We start from the raw sequence: 16706 nt of genomic DNA on the forward strand, positions 1-16706 counted from the left end.
CCCACCGCGATGCTCTCCTTCCTCCCTTCCTCTCTCTCTAGTCCACTTCTATCTTCTTCCCTCCGCCTCAGATTCCACGGCACCTCTCACCCCCATTTCTCTACCTCCGCCCTCACTTTTCATCTCCCCAACCCTCGACGCCGTGGACTCCCTCCCATCCGCCACATCGCCCGCTCTCGGACCCAAGGTCCGGGCGGAGGCACCGAGGCGTCGTCTCCACCGCCATCGGAAAGGAAGTCTCTCGCCGTGGCCACTGGAGAGCTCTTTTTGGGCCTGGCCTCATTGCTCATCAGGAACAGGGGCGGCGACGCCGTCACGGAGACCTATGTTGACGATCGTGTAGGGAAGTCGAGCGGTGTCGTGATGGAGGATTCCGACGTGATCTGGGAGCAGAGGACGGAGGACGTGGAGGCCGGGAAGGAGCGGAAGAGATTCAGTAGCCCTGGGTTTAGTTTTTCTGCGGCTGGTTTGTTATTTCCCTATCATCTCGGAGTGGCTCAGTTACTTCTCGAGAAAGGATACATCAAGGTGATTTTGTCTCTCTTTACGACTTTTGAATTTTTCGTTAATCGAATAATCTCAGATGAGTTTAGCATTTCTTGGTATGTAAGAAAAGGCTACATTTAGGGAATCAAAGTTTCTTGGATTATTCTTTAGTTAATTTATGACACGCTGACAATGCATTTATCCTTTTGCCGATCATGTGAGAAAGGAATATACGTAAATGTTTTGGAAGAACTTTTTTGTTTTTCAATGTCTCTTCTTCTCCAGCACTGGCATAATCTTGAGAATTCTTAGGAACAGAAGACCCTTTATATGCCACTTTCCAGTTTGTCTGGAAGACAATCTTACATTTGAAATTTTATTGTTTCATTGTGTATGGAACTCTAAAAGTGAAAGATTAACCTAACTTAATTTTTTCTGCAGTTTGATCCTCTTCGGGTTTTTGACTTTTTGATATCGTTTTATTATTTTTTTATTTTCATGCTTAGTTGTATACAATAAATTTAAGTAATCGTTATGTCATATTTATAGATCCTTTTCCTCAGGCCAATGGATTTGCATACTCTTTGATGACAATCCTAATGCCATTTCTCATTCTATCTCCCTTCAGAATATTCAGCGTGATAAGAAAGCTGCTTGTTCAGCTATATATTTTATTATTCTTCCTTTATATAGATACCAAATTATTTTCTTTCTTTTTTCCTTTTAAAAAAAGGTAAATATGCAGTTGTTTGACATGTCTTCGGATTTTGGAGGAGAACACAACATAAGGTTCTAAATATGGTCTTGGGTCTTCAGACAAGGGAGATGACATGTCTTATTTTCCTCACTTTGGTGAATAGGGGATAAGAGTCAACTAACTTCCTTGGATTGCCTCTTTAAAGCAGAGTTCATCCTAAGTCTGTTCTTCAGGGCCTAATTTCTCACAAGCAAATTGCCTTCTATAAAAGGAGCAAAGCTTGGAGATTCTTGCCTTTCCAATAATGTTTTACCTCATCATTGTGCCATGAGTTGATCCTATGAAGTGATGCTGATTTCAAGTTGATTTTACTGATGCATTAAATTCAGTGTTGCCCAAACCTCATGAGCCTGGTCTGATGTATAGTAAATGTTGTGCAGGAATTTTATGGAAAGCCACATCGATCATTGATAGTTTGGTAAAATGGATTCATTTTTCTTAAAAAGGTTTAGGACAAGGTTTAATTATCAACATACCTTTTCCTATTTGTTGCATATATGCTCTTAATTAATCCTACAAAGATTATAATGTATTGAATATTCTACAACTGAATTCTATCAAAAGACCAAAGTGATTGACTGTGCGATCTTAAATTTTATTCTCAGTCTAGTCACGTACCTGTCAGATTGCCTATCAACATCGACCAAAGCAAACTTATTATATAGACGATGTACATCTAAAAACAAAACCATAGTTGTTCCTTGTTACTTATTGATTATTTTCTATGATCTAACACGGGTAATTAAGTATTGAAAGACCTATCTTAATATACTCCTTCATGAGTTAATACATCAATTTGGGCATTGACCATCCATTAGAATGCACAAAGGAAGATGAATGTTGATATGTTGATTTCATAAAGGGCAGCTTGGTGCACAAAGCTCCCGCCAATGCGAGATCTCGGAGAAGGGTCAGACCACATTGAATTTATTGTACGTAGTCTTACTCTGTATTGCAAGAGGTTGTTTCGTGATTTGAACTCGTGACTACAAGGTCACACAACAACAACTTTATTGCTACACCACGACTCCTTTTCATGAGTGTAGATTTCATAACCTACAAATTTCATAACCTGCAAATACATAGCAAAACCATACGTTTGGATTAAACTCATCAACTGTTATTGCTTTAGGTATTGGGATTAAACTTCATCCATACGAGGTGGAGATCATGGTTATTGTATAGAATTGATGAAGAATGCTCAAAATGTGATTTAAGCTTTGTTAAAATGCCATTAATTGTAAAACTATAAAAGCACTTTTTTAGAGTGATATTTGGTCTCCTGTGGTGGTTGTATACTTTTCCAAGTCTCTTGGCGAATGCTAGGCTCAGAAACTGACTCAACACCTTGGAACATGGTGCAAATTCATTGATAACTTAATCTCTCTCAAATACGTGCAAATCTTAGTATTTGTTTAACATCTCATTGCACCCAATAAAACCACACTCTAATCGAGTATGCTTGATGGCCTCATAATATAATTTACTCTGTTAGTGATGGTCATAAAATCATCAACTCTACTGTTATTGCTTCACCTAAATTATCATTTTATCATCCATCAGTGTTTGGTTCTCTTTGGATCTTTTGCAAGCATGTTTTTTCATTGATTTCCTATGCTTGTGTGATGTTTGCTAATTTTTTCTTTATTACTTCTCGTAACATGAATGCCCCCAATTCTGGCCCATTTTGTTTGAAAGAAGGTAGGGTTTGTGGATATGGTGCAGTGGAGGAATCAACATTGATATCAACAATATTAATTTAAATAATAATGAAGACAATGATAAAAATCATGGGTCATATTAGGTTAAAGATTATGCAACTAGTGTCAAACTTTGATCAACATAAGATGTTGAGCATATTTAATGATACTATTTCAGTGATACTAAAATTACTTAGAGCTCTCTACATACTATACCAAGCATCTAAAGCACAGTCCTAATACTGTTTCGCCCACACCATCTGTTTATCATTCCATACTGGTTTGAATAACCAAAATTCTTAAAATTCTATATAAACTGGTATTGATCCTTGATTTTATTTTGATTTGAATCCTTAATTCTAACTGATCACTGTCATAGCTCACATGACAACTCTAAACTATATTCATGTTATTCAGGAAACTACTCCACTTGCTGGTTCTTCAGCTGGTGCTGTAGTCTGTGCAGTGATTGCTTCTGGTAAAAGCATGCAAGATGCTCTAATAGCAACCAAGATTCTGGCTGAAGATTGTCGTCTTAAAGGCACTGTATTTAGGCTTGGGGTAATTATCTTTTTATGAGGTTCTTTTAATCATTGTTCATGTATTTGTTTTTGTTGGATTCCTTCAGTCAGACTGAATCATAAACATGTTTGATTTTTGTTGCTTGAAAATGCATAAACTTAATACTGAGATATTGATATTTTTATATTGGCCTCCTTTCACTACAAATTGCTCTTAATTTACTTTTAGAAATGTGATTTTTATTAGCGTTATGGATGTTATTTTCTTGGAGAAATGAACTTCATGTAATTATTGGTTGTCTATTTTTTCTCATTGCTCTTACATTATAGCACACTTTACTAAACCTTATTCTGTGCATTTTTCTATAAGGTAAAACAATAGATTAACTTGATTTCTCTAATACAACTTGTTCAGGCAGTACTGAGGGATGTCCTGAACACTTTTCTGCCAGAGGATGTGCACACTAGGTCCAATGGAAGAATTCGTGGTAAACTTACTAATGTGGCTAAAACTAGTTCTGATTCAATTTAGAGGTCATTACATCTTTGGCATTTATATAATTGATATAACTTAGGTTTCTCATTTATGAAGTTTCTAGCATTATATGGCTCAGGGGCAACATTTAATATTTTCAACTCTTCCATCAGTTAACCAAATTTGTAGCATTAAGTACTATAGCTACCATTATCAAGACATTGTCATTAAAGTATTCCTTGAGGTTGATTTCCAAAATTGTACATAAGCTTTAGTTCTATTCCAATCAAGTACACTGCCAACGTGTTTCAATTAAGTACATCCATCAAATTTATTAGACATCAACAAGCAAAATGTTGATTTGAGGTACTTGACATTTTTTTTTGACACACAAATTTGTTTTCTTCTTTTTCTTTTCCGCTATTTCTTTCTCTACTCTTTCCTCTTGTCTGCTTTCATCTTTTCTCCCTAAGGCGCCACCACCGACCGACACTAGCAATTTGCCATAGATTGCCTCCTCCCCTATATTTGAGTGTTCTCTCTATTATCATCATAATGCTTGTTGTAATGATGTATTTGATTGAAACACGTATCTAGTGGGTGTGCCCCATTCAAACAAACAAAAAAACTTATGTATCAAATTGAAACTTTCAACATAATCGATCTATCTAATCATCCCATATTCTTTATATGTCACTTCAATGACACTATGCGAGACAAGGATCTCTATTATCCATTTTAGTGATATGAGAGTATTGTTCAATTTTTTTGGTTAGGATTGTTCACTTTGTTTTAATGTAGTTGCTATCACTCAATTACTGTGGAGACCCAAGGGCTTACTTGTGGACCATTTTGATTCAAAGGAAGATCTCATCGATGCAGTTTTTACGTCTTCCTTTATTCCAGGGTATGTTGAGTTTGTATCTTTCTCTACCTCCAAGTTACAGTGATTTGACCTTTTTTTCCTCCAGCTATCTAGCTCCTAGGCCTGCCACTCTGTTCCGTAACCGATTGTGCATTGACGGAGGCTTGACCTTATTTATGCCTCCAACTTCTGCTTCAAAAACGGTATATAATTGCTAGCCTATATTTTCTACTATATGGATGAGTTGTAGTTAACATATTGTTGCTTTTAGCTAAATGGATAAGAAGCTGAAATTTTGCTTGGTATTTTTACTGGAAAGTTCTTGAAGAACATGTTCATTCCCATTGCTCATCTCAGTATATTTATGCAATAATAACAAGTGCAGGTTCGAGTATGCGCTTTCCCTGCCAATCGGCTGGGACTCGAAGGAATTGGAATTAGCCCAGATTGCAACCCTGATAACAGAGCTACTCCGCGACAGGTTCTTGTGTTTAATTTACTTAAACAATGTGTATTTATTTTGCTGGGTTTTATACTGAACATCAGTTGGAATTGTGCCAATTCCAGCTCTTCAACTGGGCCCTGGAACCGGCAGCTGATTCCATTCTGGATAATCTGTATGAACTTGGTTATCTAGATGCATCTGTGTGGGCGGAGCAGAATCCTTTGAGTACAGGTGAAGACCAGAGAAACCACAATGGAAGTACATAATTCCAAAGGCCGATAGTGTGCTTAGTCGATTGATGTTCAGGATTTGGAAATCAACCACAAGATGTTAGGGTATATAGCTGTTATATGTTAAACTGGTTCAGTTCACATACGTCATATCCACCCTCAGAAAAGTTTCTGATCCATTCTTTAGCTTCCACAAAATGTTGAAGCACTTATTCTTCATGGATGTCCATTGAATTACTCTTCGAAACATTAAAGGTTCAAGTTAGGCAACTGCTAGCTGTGGGGCATTGTTTGTAAGATCCCTAACATACGAGAACAATGCTGGAAATGAATTGGATGGCTGGCTGTAGATTTAGTATTCAGGTTGTAAATCACCTGCACAAAAATGATACATATCGAATTCAAATATTGGCAACCTTACTGCCCTTGATCTGTCCTTGACTGTGTTATGGTCTGCCGTATGATTTTGGCTTTTTTTCCTTTTTTTGAAAGAAAATATCTATTCGTACGAGCAGGTGTTCAGATGATAACTGAAATTTTTATACGTAGAATTGTAGAAATAAAGATGAGATCCTTTTAGAATGGTTTCTTAAATGAATATAATAGTCATAACTAAAAATACTTGGCATGATAAAAATTTACAAAATAAAATAAGTTTAAAAAATTAAGATATTTCTATTTTTAATTTAGATGTTTAAATAGTATAATATGTGTGTTTATAATAATAATAATTATACATATTAATCTTCATATCTTTTAAATTATAAAAAAAACCATGTGGTGAACATGTTAAGCTCGTTCTCAACAACCTTTTTAGTAAACAAATTTAATAAAATAAATAAAAATTATGAATATTATGAAAGCTTGACTCGTGTATGGTCATCTATTTTGCTCTTTAAAATACCTATTCTTTACTACTATAAAAAAAAATCCATGTTTACAATATTAACTATAAAGAAATTGAAAGGGGGGGGGGGGGGGGGGGATATCTTCACTATAAACAATCAATTCTCCATAAGCTTGCATTAATCTTTTCATCAGCCGTTGGAAATTACTTTCTTTATTTTTCAAGACAAGGAGAGGGGATCTGGCTGTTTAGGATAGGAGTGAGCAAAATATCGAATTATGCAATTTTACTCTTCTGCATAGCAATTTCACTACTCTACACAATTTCACTCCTCTACTATACAATTTCACTCCACTGCATAGTAATTTATACTCCTCTGCTACACAATTGTAGACTAATCCAATGCCATTCACGATCTACGATAACAAACTGACTATAATATTTGAGCAGATTTGTTGCAGTTTCCAATATGAACGACTATGTGCCACGAGTGACATGCTCATGGTGGCACCGACGTGTTCAATGAACGAGCATTGTGACATGGAGAGATCTAAGGGCAGATCTTTCGTATTCATAGTTTTCCATAGCCATGAACGACAATGAAGAGCATCGTGACCTAAAGGGCTGAGTGATCAAATCTTTCTTAGCTTGCGCACAAAATCAAAGCCATCAAAACTAGACGCTACTTTACCTTTTCTTTCTTTGCAATCCGCAATTGGTAGGAGTGAGCAAAATATCAAATTAATCGATTTAAATGGATGAACTTAAAAATTCAATTTGGTTAATTTAAAATTTTAATTTATTTTTTAAAATATCAAGCATTTTGATTAAATCAGTTTATCTTGATTTTAAAAATTTAAATAATTAAATCAATTAAATTAAATTCGACTATACTCAATTTAAAAATTTAAAATCTCTAATTTCATAATTCATAACTCCCCTCACCTCCCAATTTAATCAAAAATTTAATTATTTTAATTTTTAATTGATTTAATCGATATTTGATGGGTTCGATATATTCGAATTTTGCACAAAAATACAATCAGTTCATTTAGATAAAAAAAATCAATTTTGATTTAAACAGTTCAGTCGATTCAATTATTAACCGATTGCTCATTTCTGATTTTAAGGCACGCTAATTTATCCTTAGAAGAAAATGACTAAATGCTAATCTAATGAAACAAAATAATAACATTCCATAACAACTGAGAAAGTAATAATGGGTAAGATGAACATTATGCTCCACAAAATATCTACTGACATAGATATTGGCTTGGCCTGCATAATAGTCATCAACATACTTTTATAGAGTAGCTACTGCTTGATGTGTAAAAATAATTAATTATCAATCAAGTACATGAGCAATAATCCCAACAATTTTCCCTTGAGACAGGGCACAAGTGGCAAGACATGAATAACACAAATAGGAGCATTTGAGATCAATTTTCAATAAGAACATTTGTCTAGCATGATTGATTCTCATAAAGTCCGACTGCGAGCGTTGGATCACTTTGCACTTTTCAGATTTACTCTATTGGTAGGTGGAAATTTTTCATGAGACCAAATTGATCATCTTCAAGATTAATCGGTTCGAAGAACTGGATACCTGAATTATTAAAAAATAATAATGTATAACAGACACAATAACATAGCAAACAAACTATCAAGAAGTATATTGACGTCAACTTAACGATGGCATATCAACTACCCACAGAAGTGCAAATAGAACACAAAGAACAAGCATACCAAAATAAGTGTGACTAACCAATGGGTTCTCACTTGCACTACACAACAAGAGTGGTATTATGTGTCTGTTCAAGCCTGGATATAACTACGGACCATCAACACATCAACGATAGCAATAGTGTTTAGCCGTTTAGGGTACACCACCAAATGATCATGTCACATTGATATATGTAGCTCATGACCTGTGTTAAGTGGACTGCAATAATCTGAATCCAGGCTAGCCTGAATAAATGTCACATAGCATATGCCATACATACTTAATGGATTTGATCTACTTATACTTGCATGAAAATGAGGGTGGAAGTTATATACGCTAAAAACAATCTATAAAAGAGTAAAATGACTGCTAGTTGTTTCATAGTCTTTCAAAAGCATGTGAAGGTGGTATGTCGTTGATCCACTGCGTACCTCATATGCAATAAACAAGTATGTTGTGTGGGCATATATAGTCCATATAAAACTGCCTAAACATATTTATGCTGGAAAAATGCTCAATATATGCATAACAAAGTATACTAACCAAACTATCTAATCATAGTTACACATACCAAAAAAGAGAAGGATATCATGCAGTGTAATTGCTATATGAATGGGTAAGAGTGTGAGGCAAGGAGTGCCCATTTTTGCTCTTCCTTTTTGTTCAAATAATATGGCGTCTTGCAAATTTAATTTGAACTTCCTTTTCCTAAACAAAATTGAACTAGAAGTAATCTTGTAATTTGTTTATTATTTACAAATTTCAATCATTAATTCGCTAATACACCATTTCTTCCCAGAAAATATTAGTTAATCATAGATTCATGGTCATCCTCATCGTGGTTGTTATCATTGTAATCATCTTCGTTATTATTGTCCTCATCTTCATCATCATCATTGTTATCCTCTTCAGTTAGGTTTGCTTTTAGAAAGGATATTTTACTCTAACTGAGAAAGATCAATTACAAGTCTGGGTCCAATAAGTTTGGTTTCAACTGAAGCAATTGACACTCGACGGTAATGCAACCTTGAATAGAGTGTTACGATCAAATGAGTATAGGATTTCACACGAGAGAGTGAAAGTGACTTGTCTTTCAAGTTCAGAATGACTTTAATGCATATAAGTAAGAATCGATTAGGATTCTATTTAATAAAACTTTCGGAATTTTGAGAAAATTACTAAAGAAAGCTTTCAAGGAAGCTACAAAACGCTACTAACGATTTTGACAAACTTTAGTAGAAAATTGGTTTCTGTAGTTGAATTGTTTGTTTAAACCATTGCAAAAGTGTGCTGAGGATGCAAATAACAGAGTTTTAATTATCTGAGTATTTATGAGTAATATAGTGTTCCCATCAATATCCATCTTGTATTTATATATCGTAAATAATAAATACTTTAATTGTACAAAGAAGCATTCTCAAAACTGTAACTTCATAAATAGTCAAAAGTAAGCCCCTTGTAATGCCTTAAACGTGCTTATAATGGCAAAAGCTATTCAATGACTTGAATTCTTCAACTTTTCCACCGTTATCTTGATAAATGATGTAGTAGTTAAAAGGAGATAATAAATATATAAATTTTGCTAGGAAAAAACACCCAGCACTGATTTATTAATGATCTTTTAACTGCTTTCTTGCATTTTTCCTATATATCTTCCTACTGCCAACCAGGTATTGAACAAAGCAACAACTCTATGGAGGACTATCTAATGCATTTGAAAGAAAGAAATACGGAGAAAACCTTCATAATGTTCTTTCTCAGATATGTATGTTAGGAAGTGCCTCTAGAAGCAATAAGGGCAGTAGCTAAGACTACGTGATTAGAAATCTTTGTGAAGCCCCTCTTCATACATATGAAGTCTTGTTCTTGAGCAAGCCCTTTGGATTGAAAATACAAACAATAATAACTAATGTGCATTCCAAGAATAAGTTTCAGATTGCTGTTGGAAGACACTAAATAGGAAGAGAATGACTGATCGAAGAAGGAAGAGCAACACTGAGAAATTGAAGGCTGGTGGAAGTTTTAGATTTAGGGCTCCAAGGTGAAGAGAGTATTTTAAAGTGATTGGGTGGTTTACAACTTGGGGTGTCTTTGACTCAATAAGGCTGTTAGTTGGCTCCATTATTAAATCGAGCTACTTAGTTGAGCTCATTCTAACCACTACTTGCACTACTTGTTAACATAGCAAACTCAAAAAATTGTGTTAACGTCCACATCAAATAGATCATCTCAAAGATGCAACCTTTGGCCAAGCGGATGACAGAAAGGTGATAATGATGGTGAAAGAGGATAATATGAGGAAGGAGAACTAGCGAAGGACATAGATGTGCAACCAAATTTCATCAATGCCCATGTGAGGAAGACTGACTCACTGTAAAAAACATTGAGGCCACTTTGAACTTGTTGAATCACTCAAAGGCGATAGCTTTCAATGATTGACAGAAGTGAATGTTGAACAATGAAGGCATGCTAGGTGATCTTCCACATGAGGGTTTAAGTCTTTTCTTCATCTACTTGATTTGGGAGGGTTTTATACTTCAGCATTTGATTTGATTGATTCTCTTATGGTGTTTATGCTGATGATTGAGAGCTTGTAACACAATATGTTCCAGGAGAATGCATTGTAGCAAAAAGTGAAGTACTTAAGGGGGAAAACCTACATTTTGATGCAAGTAGTCATCAAGAAAATATTTGTCTATTAGAATCCTTTCTGATCATTTTATTGAGGAAGTAATCTTTAGAAGTAAATAAATAACTATAACAGAAGTGTGGTACCTATACAATGTTCCTCATAGGTGTTTAGTTTATTTGAAGTATGTTTAACTACGAGCTCTACATAAAGGATTCTTATGGTTACAGGAATCCAGCTACATGAGAACTAGGAACTGAGAGATCCCCCCTTTTTCCATCTGACATTTTGGTCTTAACAATGTTTTTGAGGGGCAAGATCCCTCTAGTCCATTCTAAATAGTTGGAATAGACACAACAATCAATCAAATATGCTATTCACATTAATCACAACCAAAAGTATATTTGCATTTTTTTCAATCAGTGTCCTTAATGAGAACCCTCATCTGTCTTCTGTCAATTTTCTGGTCTTCACTTGCCTTTCTTCATCATGCTTCTTCCTTGTCTAGGTGTAAGAGGCTTCTTGTTTGTCCTCAATCTTGTTCGTTGTGTCTGTGACATCTTGTATGTTGGTAGCTATCACCCCTACAAGTTGCCCCTCCTTCAGCTTGCTTCAGCTCTGACTTCTTCCTATATGGTTTCTTCTGCTGGCACATATTCTCTTTCTTCTTCTTAGTAGAGCTCTACTTCATTGACATTGTCACATATCAACATTTTCTTCTGTTTCCTTCCTAGATCATCCTCTTCCAGGCCTCCCTCCTTTTATTCCAGATCCAGTGTCTTAGCATTTCTTCTTTAGAACCATTCCAAATCTGATTGTCTTCTGCTTGTGTTGATTTTGTTTCATTCAATGCAAAGTCATCCAGAGTTGATTCTATGACCCTCATTGAGGGGTTTTGTTATCCTCTTTCTGTGATATATATATACCTAGTGCTACTATATGCTCCACCACAAGCAAAAGCTTACTAGAGAAATTTGTTTCTAGCATCCATCTGTATTGCCTAAGGGCAGTATACAACTGTTGTCCTTCGCATCTTCTATCCACTAAGTGTGGTTGTCTGCATCTTCATAAAGAGAAAATGTTTCAAGTGACTTGCTCCTATGTTCTTGGTTCATAACTCTCTTTTGTTAATGTGCTCATCAAAGTTCATGGATCGATGCCTCCATGCTCCATCAACGTTTCCAATGTGTTATCTATTTGCATGTATTATATTCTGGGTTTCATTATTGTCATATCATCTTTACAGGTTTATGTAGCAAGCTAGATGTAGATGCTGTAGATAGTATCTCCACTCCAGCTTGAGGGTAACTGTAGGCATTAGTCATTAAGTATCTGTAGTACTTTTAGTCCCAAATCAAATGTATTCCGTTGAATCTTTAGATGTCATGTAATAACTATCTTACAACCAAACATACAATATTTCATTTCTCCAAGTTTAACATCCTCAATGAAACAACACGAGAAAATCAATTTATCCTTTCTTTTCCACTCACTTAATTTCTCTGGGGACGTTTCTTTCTTCCCCACTTTCTACCACTCCTAGGAAACACAGTAAATCCCTATCAGATCTTTTCTAAAGAACATGATTTGCCAGCATAATTGTATCACTTCGTAAGTAATAAAAAACATTAACATTTCCACCACCAATATTTCATTCTCAACTGAAAGTCACTCGTGTACATGTTTCGGAGATCCTAAACATCTCTATCTTATTCTTACTTCAAAGAATGTCCAGAACATTACACAGATTAGAGGCAGTTTACTCTACAAATCTCCAATCTCCAAACGAGAATATGCAAAGATCTTCTGTATATCAGTCTGGTGTACCCCAAACAGTTTGCATGGAAAGGATGATTTCTTCAAGCATTTGGTAATGCATATCTTCACTAATCCATTCGTGATAAAGAGAGCAAAATGGACCAAAGTTCTATTATTGGTTAGTCATCCAATTCCGTTTTCCACTTGTTTTCCGAACATCATAGAAAGTAGAATTGCAGAATTGAGGGGTAGCCTTCACCACCACGTCTTTATTGTAATTGCAATAATGAAGAATCTGTTGCTAACTTTATTTCATTGAACATAAATCTATTTCTTTTGATTAAAAACCACTTTAATCCATGCTTGTATGTTAAATCCATCTCCAATCCAAGATAAGAATGCTTAGATCTCCATATCATAGATAAAGCTTCAGAACTTGCAATCCTTAGATGAGCGCAATAACAGCGCCTACTTGTCACCACATAAAGGATGCTGGACGACCTCATCAGATTGCACTAGCTCTTGCTTCCACTAAACGTTTCTTTGAGTCGTCACCAAGCAACATCTATAATTTTTAACACCAAAAGAAATGGAAAAGGTATCCACTCTTTGGGCAATCCCCTCTTACGTAGCTGTCTTTCAAAAGTCCCTATGGCTATCATACATACGGAGACGGAACTGTTTGTCTTTGAATGGAAACTTTAAAGGAATGCTTTTTATGGATGAGCATAATGATAATAAAGACCTTAAATTATTACACATAAGATCATCATTGTAGTTGTATAGCCAATGGTGTAATGCCCTTTTTTAGCTATATAAGACTGCATTAAGCTTGTGAGCTCTGCACACATTCTAAGCTTAGGGCCACTAGAATACTTCAAGGTAGTTATCGTATAGAAAAAAAAAACATATCATGGACCTTACTCAAGTTTGGAGGAGTGTAAGGCCATACATGGCTATGATCTTCTTGCAGTTTGGCTATGCTGGCATGTTCATAGTCTCAGTTGCTACACTCAAGCGTGGAATGAGCCACTACGTGCTGGTCGTCTATCGAAATGCTGTTGCAGCTGCTGTCATTGGTCCATTTGCTTTGTGGTTTGAAAGGTCATGCTCTTTCCATCTAATAAACACATTCACCAATGAACTTAATTACTTCAAAGTAATGCAGTAAGATATAACAAAATATCATAAAGTGAGCACTGGAAGTAATATTAGCTTCTCATATCAGTAATATTAGTTTTATCATTTGCGAATTATGCACCAAACTGTCTGCATGAATATATTTACACTTATGTAAAAGTCCCAAACACCAAAATAAAAAGTGAAAATGAGGTATGTAAATGAAAGTGAAATTCTTTGTCTGGTTTAGTATGATCAGATCATATAGTGTCTATATAACAAAAGTATGGCTTAACAACACATAGAAGGCAGGCAGTAGCTTTTCATTTCCTTTTTCTACTGTTGCTCCCTGGAGTATTGTATCTTTGTTTTGTGTGGTAGGAATTATAGCTGTAACTTTCACAGCCTTCCTCTCAAAATTAAAAATGAGGAACTTTGAATATGCTTTATCTGCATCTTTTCTCGTTGATTAGCAACACTGGCAAAAGCCTTGTAGGCCCAACAAATACTAGTTGAGTGTGTCTAATCATCCTTTCTTTTTAATATGTTGTATGAGCAAGGAACAATTTAGTAACTCTTTAGGGTCCTGTGTACTTGGGTGGATAGATAGGAGGGAAAGAGTGAGATGGGAAAGGAATAAAAATAAGGAAAAGTAAACATGACAATTTCAGTTCAGCCTGTTAGTCATGATCTAAGATATGTAGTTTTTCTCAAGCATGAGAGGGTTTTTTTTTTTCCTCCCACCCTTTTTCTGATAATGACTTAATATCAAAATTTCTTCTCATTTATTTATTAGCACCAAAGTTCATTTCATATTTTGGTACAGGAAAGGCAGGCCCAAGTTGACAGTTCGCATATTCCTCAAAATTATGGCTCTTGCACTACTTGAGTAATGATATTTAAATCAAGCTAATTCAATTTTGTAAAATTATTATAAAACCACCTTCTTATACAATGAGAATATTTTGATGAACTTAATCCAGGCCAGTTCTTGACCAAAACTTCTACTACTTGGGAACCAAGTACACATCAGCAAGCTTCTCTTCCGCTCTTTATAACGTACTGCCAGCCCTCACATTTATAAATGCCATGATTTTGAGGTAAAAACTCAGACTGTGATATCTGATGCACTACCAATCTGCACCTTATGCAATATTCATTTTTCCATGATTAGAATGGAGAAGATAAACATCAAGAAGCGACAGAGTCAAGCGAAGATCGTTGGTACACTGGTAACAGTCCTTGGTGCACTGGTCATGATATTATACAAAGGTCCTATTGTTGAGTTCATATGGAATAAGGGACAGAGCCACCATACTGAAGCTGCTAGTCAGGATGAAACTCATTGGCTCATTGGCACATTCATGCTTTTGTTCAGCTGCTTCTGTTGGTCGTTATTCTTCATTCTACAAGTAAGTGCTTAGAAATCTCAAAGCTAAAGTAGTCACTTTAGATTGAAGACCTAATACATTTGTGATGACTGATTCATGATTATTTGCAGTCAAACACCTTGAAATCTTACCCTGCAGAGCTCTCCCTGACCACCTTAATTTCCATTATGGGCACATTACTAGCTGGTTCAGTCGCACTCATCCTGGATCCTGGTGTCAAACCTTGGATAATAGGATTTGACACAAGGCTTGTTGCAGCCGTTTACTCTGTAAGATGCCTCTTATTATATTTTACCAACCAAATGGTTTAAATTGATATGAATTGTCTTATGCTAAATTGGCATATTCACTTGCTCGCGAAGGGTATAATGTGCACAGGACTAGCATATTATTTGCAAGCAGTGGTGATGAAGGAGAGAGGGCCTGTCTTTGTGACTGCCTTTAACCCTCTCTGTATGATCATAGTGACTGTGATGGGCTCCATTATTCTTGCAGAAGAAATAACTTTAGGAAGGTAAGGAAGTTTTTGCTCATTCCTGTTTCTTCTAGTTTGTAAATGCGAACTAACTTGGTTTTGTTTTGGTAGGTTGATCGGTGCAATTGTTATAGTGATTGGTCTTTACTCTTTAATATGGGGAAAGTACAAAGATTACGCAAATCAAACCTCTAAAATTGGCGAGAAACAAGCACTGGAACTACCTAAGACCATAAATGATGACATGATATCGAACTCCATTGATTATGTCACCATCGAAAACATCTCATCAGGGAAGAAACCTTGAGTAATTACTTGTATTAGCCTTAGCATAAGCTTTCTCTTGTATTATGTATCAACCATCATCCACTACAACTGCAGAAATGTTTTACTTCCAAGCAAATTAGTAGAATAGCAATGGATGAGGATGCTTGTCCCCAGCTGTTGCTACCAATAATTAAGGTCAATCTTTGTGCATGATCAAATACCATATCGTTGTTGTGACTGTTCATGCCTTTTTCAACTTTCTTTTCTGCTGTCAAAGGGTTACCCAACACAATAATTCCCTACTGCTTTAATCTAACTTTGTTTTCCATGGTGCACGTACCGATGATTGAAGAATCTTGAAACATCTTTGCTTTTGTATGATGGCAATTTGATTTGATGACTATGCCCAGAATCTCAGCCAATTGAACGTAAGCTGAGAAGATACAACTCTAGAATCCAATTCATTGTGGAAAACCTGAATTAGCTGATATTACTATCCAAGTTACAGTGAATATGAAGGAATCCTCAGTGAATATACTATCATTTTTTTTCTTTTAGAAAAAGTTTGGATGAGGAAAGAGACATTTTTATCCAGGAAAGGTAAAACTTTGATCATAATAGGTCCACTCAGATTGTGACCATAATGGCTATCACTGCTTTCTTTTATAGTATATGTATAATAAGAAAATAGACTACCAAGAATGCATCAATCAAGAAAATGACAAACACCAAGAACACACGTATATACATAGAAAAATATCTTGTAAAAGGCAAGGTAAAAACCCACGAGAAGAGAAAATTTACTAATCATCAAGAATGAGAAGATACAAAATGCTTATCATAATCTACTCACAAGTAGAGCAAATGTATACATGCCATGAAATATGGTCGAGAGAACAAGAGGCCAACTTCAAGCCAACTCAGACCTTACCTCCAAGATAGCAAGACTCCTTCATCACTCTTAGCCTTTCCTCTTCCTTCCCAGACTTTTCTCCTCCAAGAACCCTAGAAAATTGCA

General features: G+C 35.6%; 2 protein-coding genes and 1 long non-coding RNA gene across 4 annotated transcripts; 2 read left to right on the forward strand and 1 right to left on the reverse strand.

Moving 5' to 3' along the window:
• LOC141815535 (uncharacterized) lies at positions 1–5886 on the forward strand. Its single transcript, XM_074703484.1, has 7 exons — positions 1–528; positions 3361–3504; positions 3880–3952; positions 4741–4846; positions 4911–5007; positions 5190–5285; positions 5372–5886. Exons 1-7 carry the CDS (start codon positions 10–12, stop codon positions 5513–5515), a joined length of 1179 nt encoding a protein of 392 aa, XP_074559585.1. The 5' UTR covers positions 1–9; the 3' UTR covers positions 5516–5886.
• Positions 5887–7647: 1761 nt separating this feature from the next.
• On the reverse strand, positions 7648–16706 carry LOC141814623 (uncharacterized). Of its 2 annotated transcripts, none has more exons than XR_012600500.1 (3): positions 16620–16706; positions 13361–13556; positions 7648–7932 (listed from the first exon to the last, which is right to left on the reverse strand). It is a non-coding gene; the product is annotated as an uncharacterized LOC141814623 (long non-coding RNA). The 2 variants fall into 2 exon arrangements; XR_012600501.1 differs by having other exon boundaries at positions 13356–13556.
• Positions 13299–15926, forward strand: LOC141814622 (WAT1-related protein At1g21890-like). Its single transcript, XM_074702563.1, has 7 exons — positions 13299–13540; positions 14382–14444; positions 14539–14655; positions 14730–14967; positions 15057–15215; positions 15309–15460; positions 15533–15926. Exons 1-7 carry the CDS (start codon positions 13350–13352, stop codon positions 15726–15728), a joined length of 1116 nt encoding a protein of 371 aa, XP_074558664.1. The 5' UTR covers positions 13299–13349; the 3' UTR covers positions 15729–15926.

Source organism: Curcuma longa, chromosome 21, assembly GCF_044706935.1.
Source record: "Curcuma longa cultivar G26 ecotype Majalengka, Jawa Barat chromosome 21, ITB_CL_G26_1.1, whole genome shotgun sequence".
Lineage (NCBI taxonomy): Eukaryota > Viridiplantae > Streptophyta > Magnoliopsida > Zingiberales > Zingiberaceae > Curcuma > Curcuma longa.

What these genes read in the sequence shown, in the direction of transcription:
- LOC141815535 (XM_074703484.1), top strand. Translation starts at nt 10, where the DNA reads ATGCTCTCCTTCCTCCCTTCCTCTCTCTCTAGTCCACTTCTATCTTCT. An exon ending in GCACTGTATTTAGGCTTGGG is followed by an intron (nt 3,505 to 3,879) that starts GTAATTATCTTT and finishes CAACTTGTTCAG; the next exon opens with GCAGTACTGAGGGATGTCCT. An exon ending in ACGTCTTCCTTTATTCCAGG is followed by an intron (nt 4,847 to 4,910) that starts GTATGTTGAGTT and finishes TTTTTCCTCCAG; the next exon opens with CTATCTAGCTCCTAGGCCTG.
- LOC141814622 (XM_074702563.1), top strand. Translation starts at nt 13,350, where the DNA reads ATGGACCTTACTCAAGTTTGGAGGAGTGTAAGGCCATACATGGCTATG. An exon ending in CGTTATTCTTCATTCTACAA is followed by an intron (nt 14,968 to 15,056) that starts GTAAGTGCTTAG and finishes GATTATTTGCAG; the next exon opens with TCAAACACCTTGAAATCTTA. An exon ending in GAAGAAATAACTTTAGGAAG is followed by an intron (nt 15,461 to 15,532) that starts GTAAGGAAGTTT and finishes TTGTTTTGGTAG; the next exon opens with GTTGATCGGTGCAATTGTTA.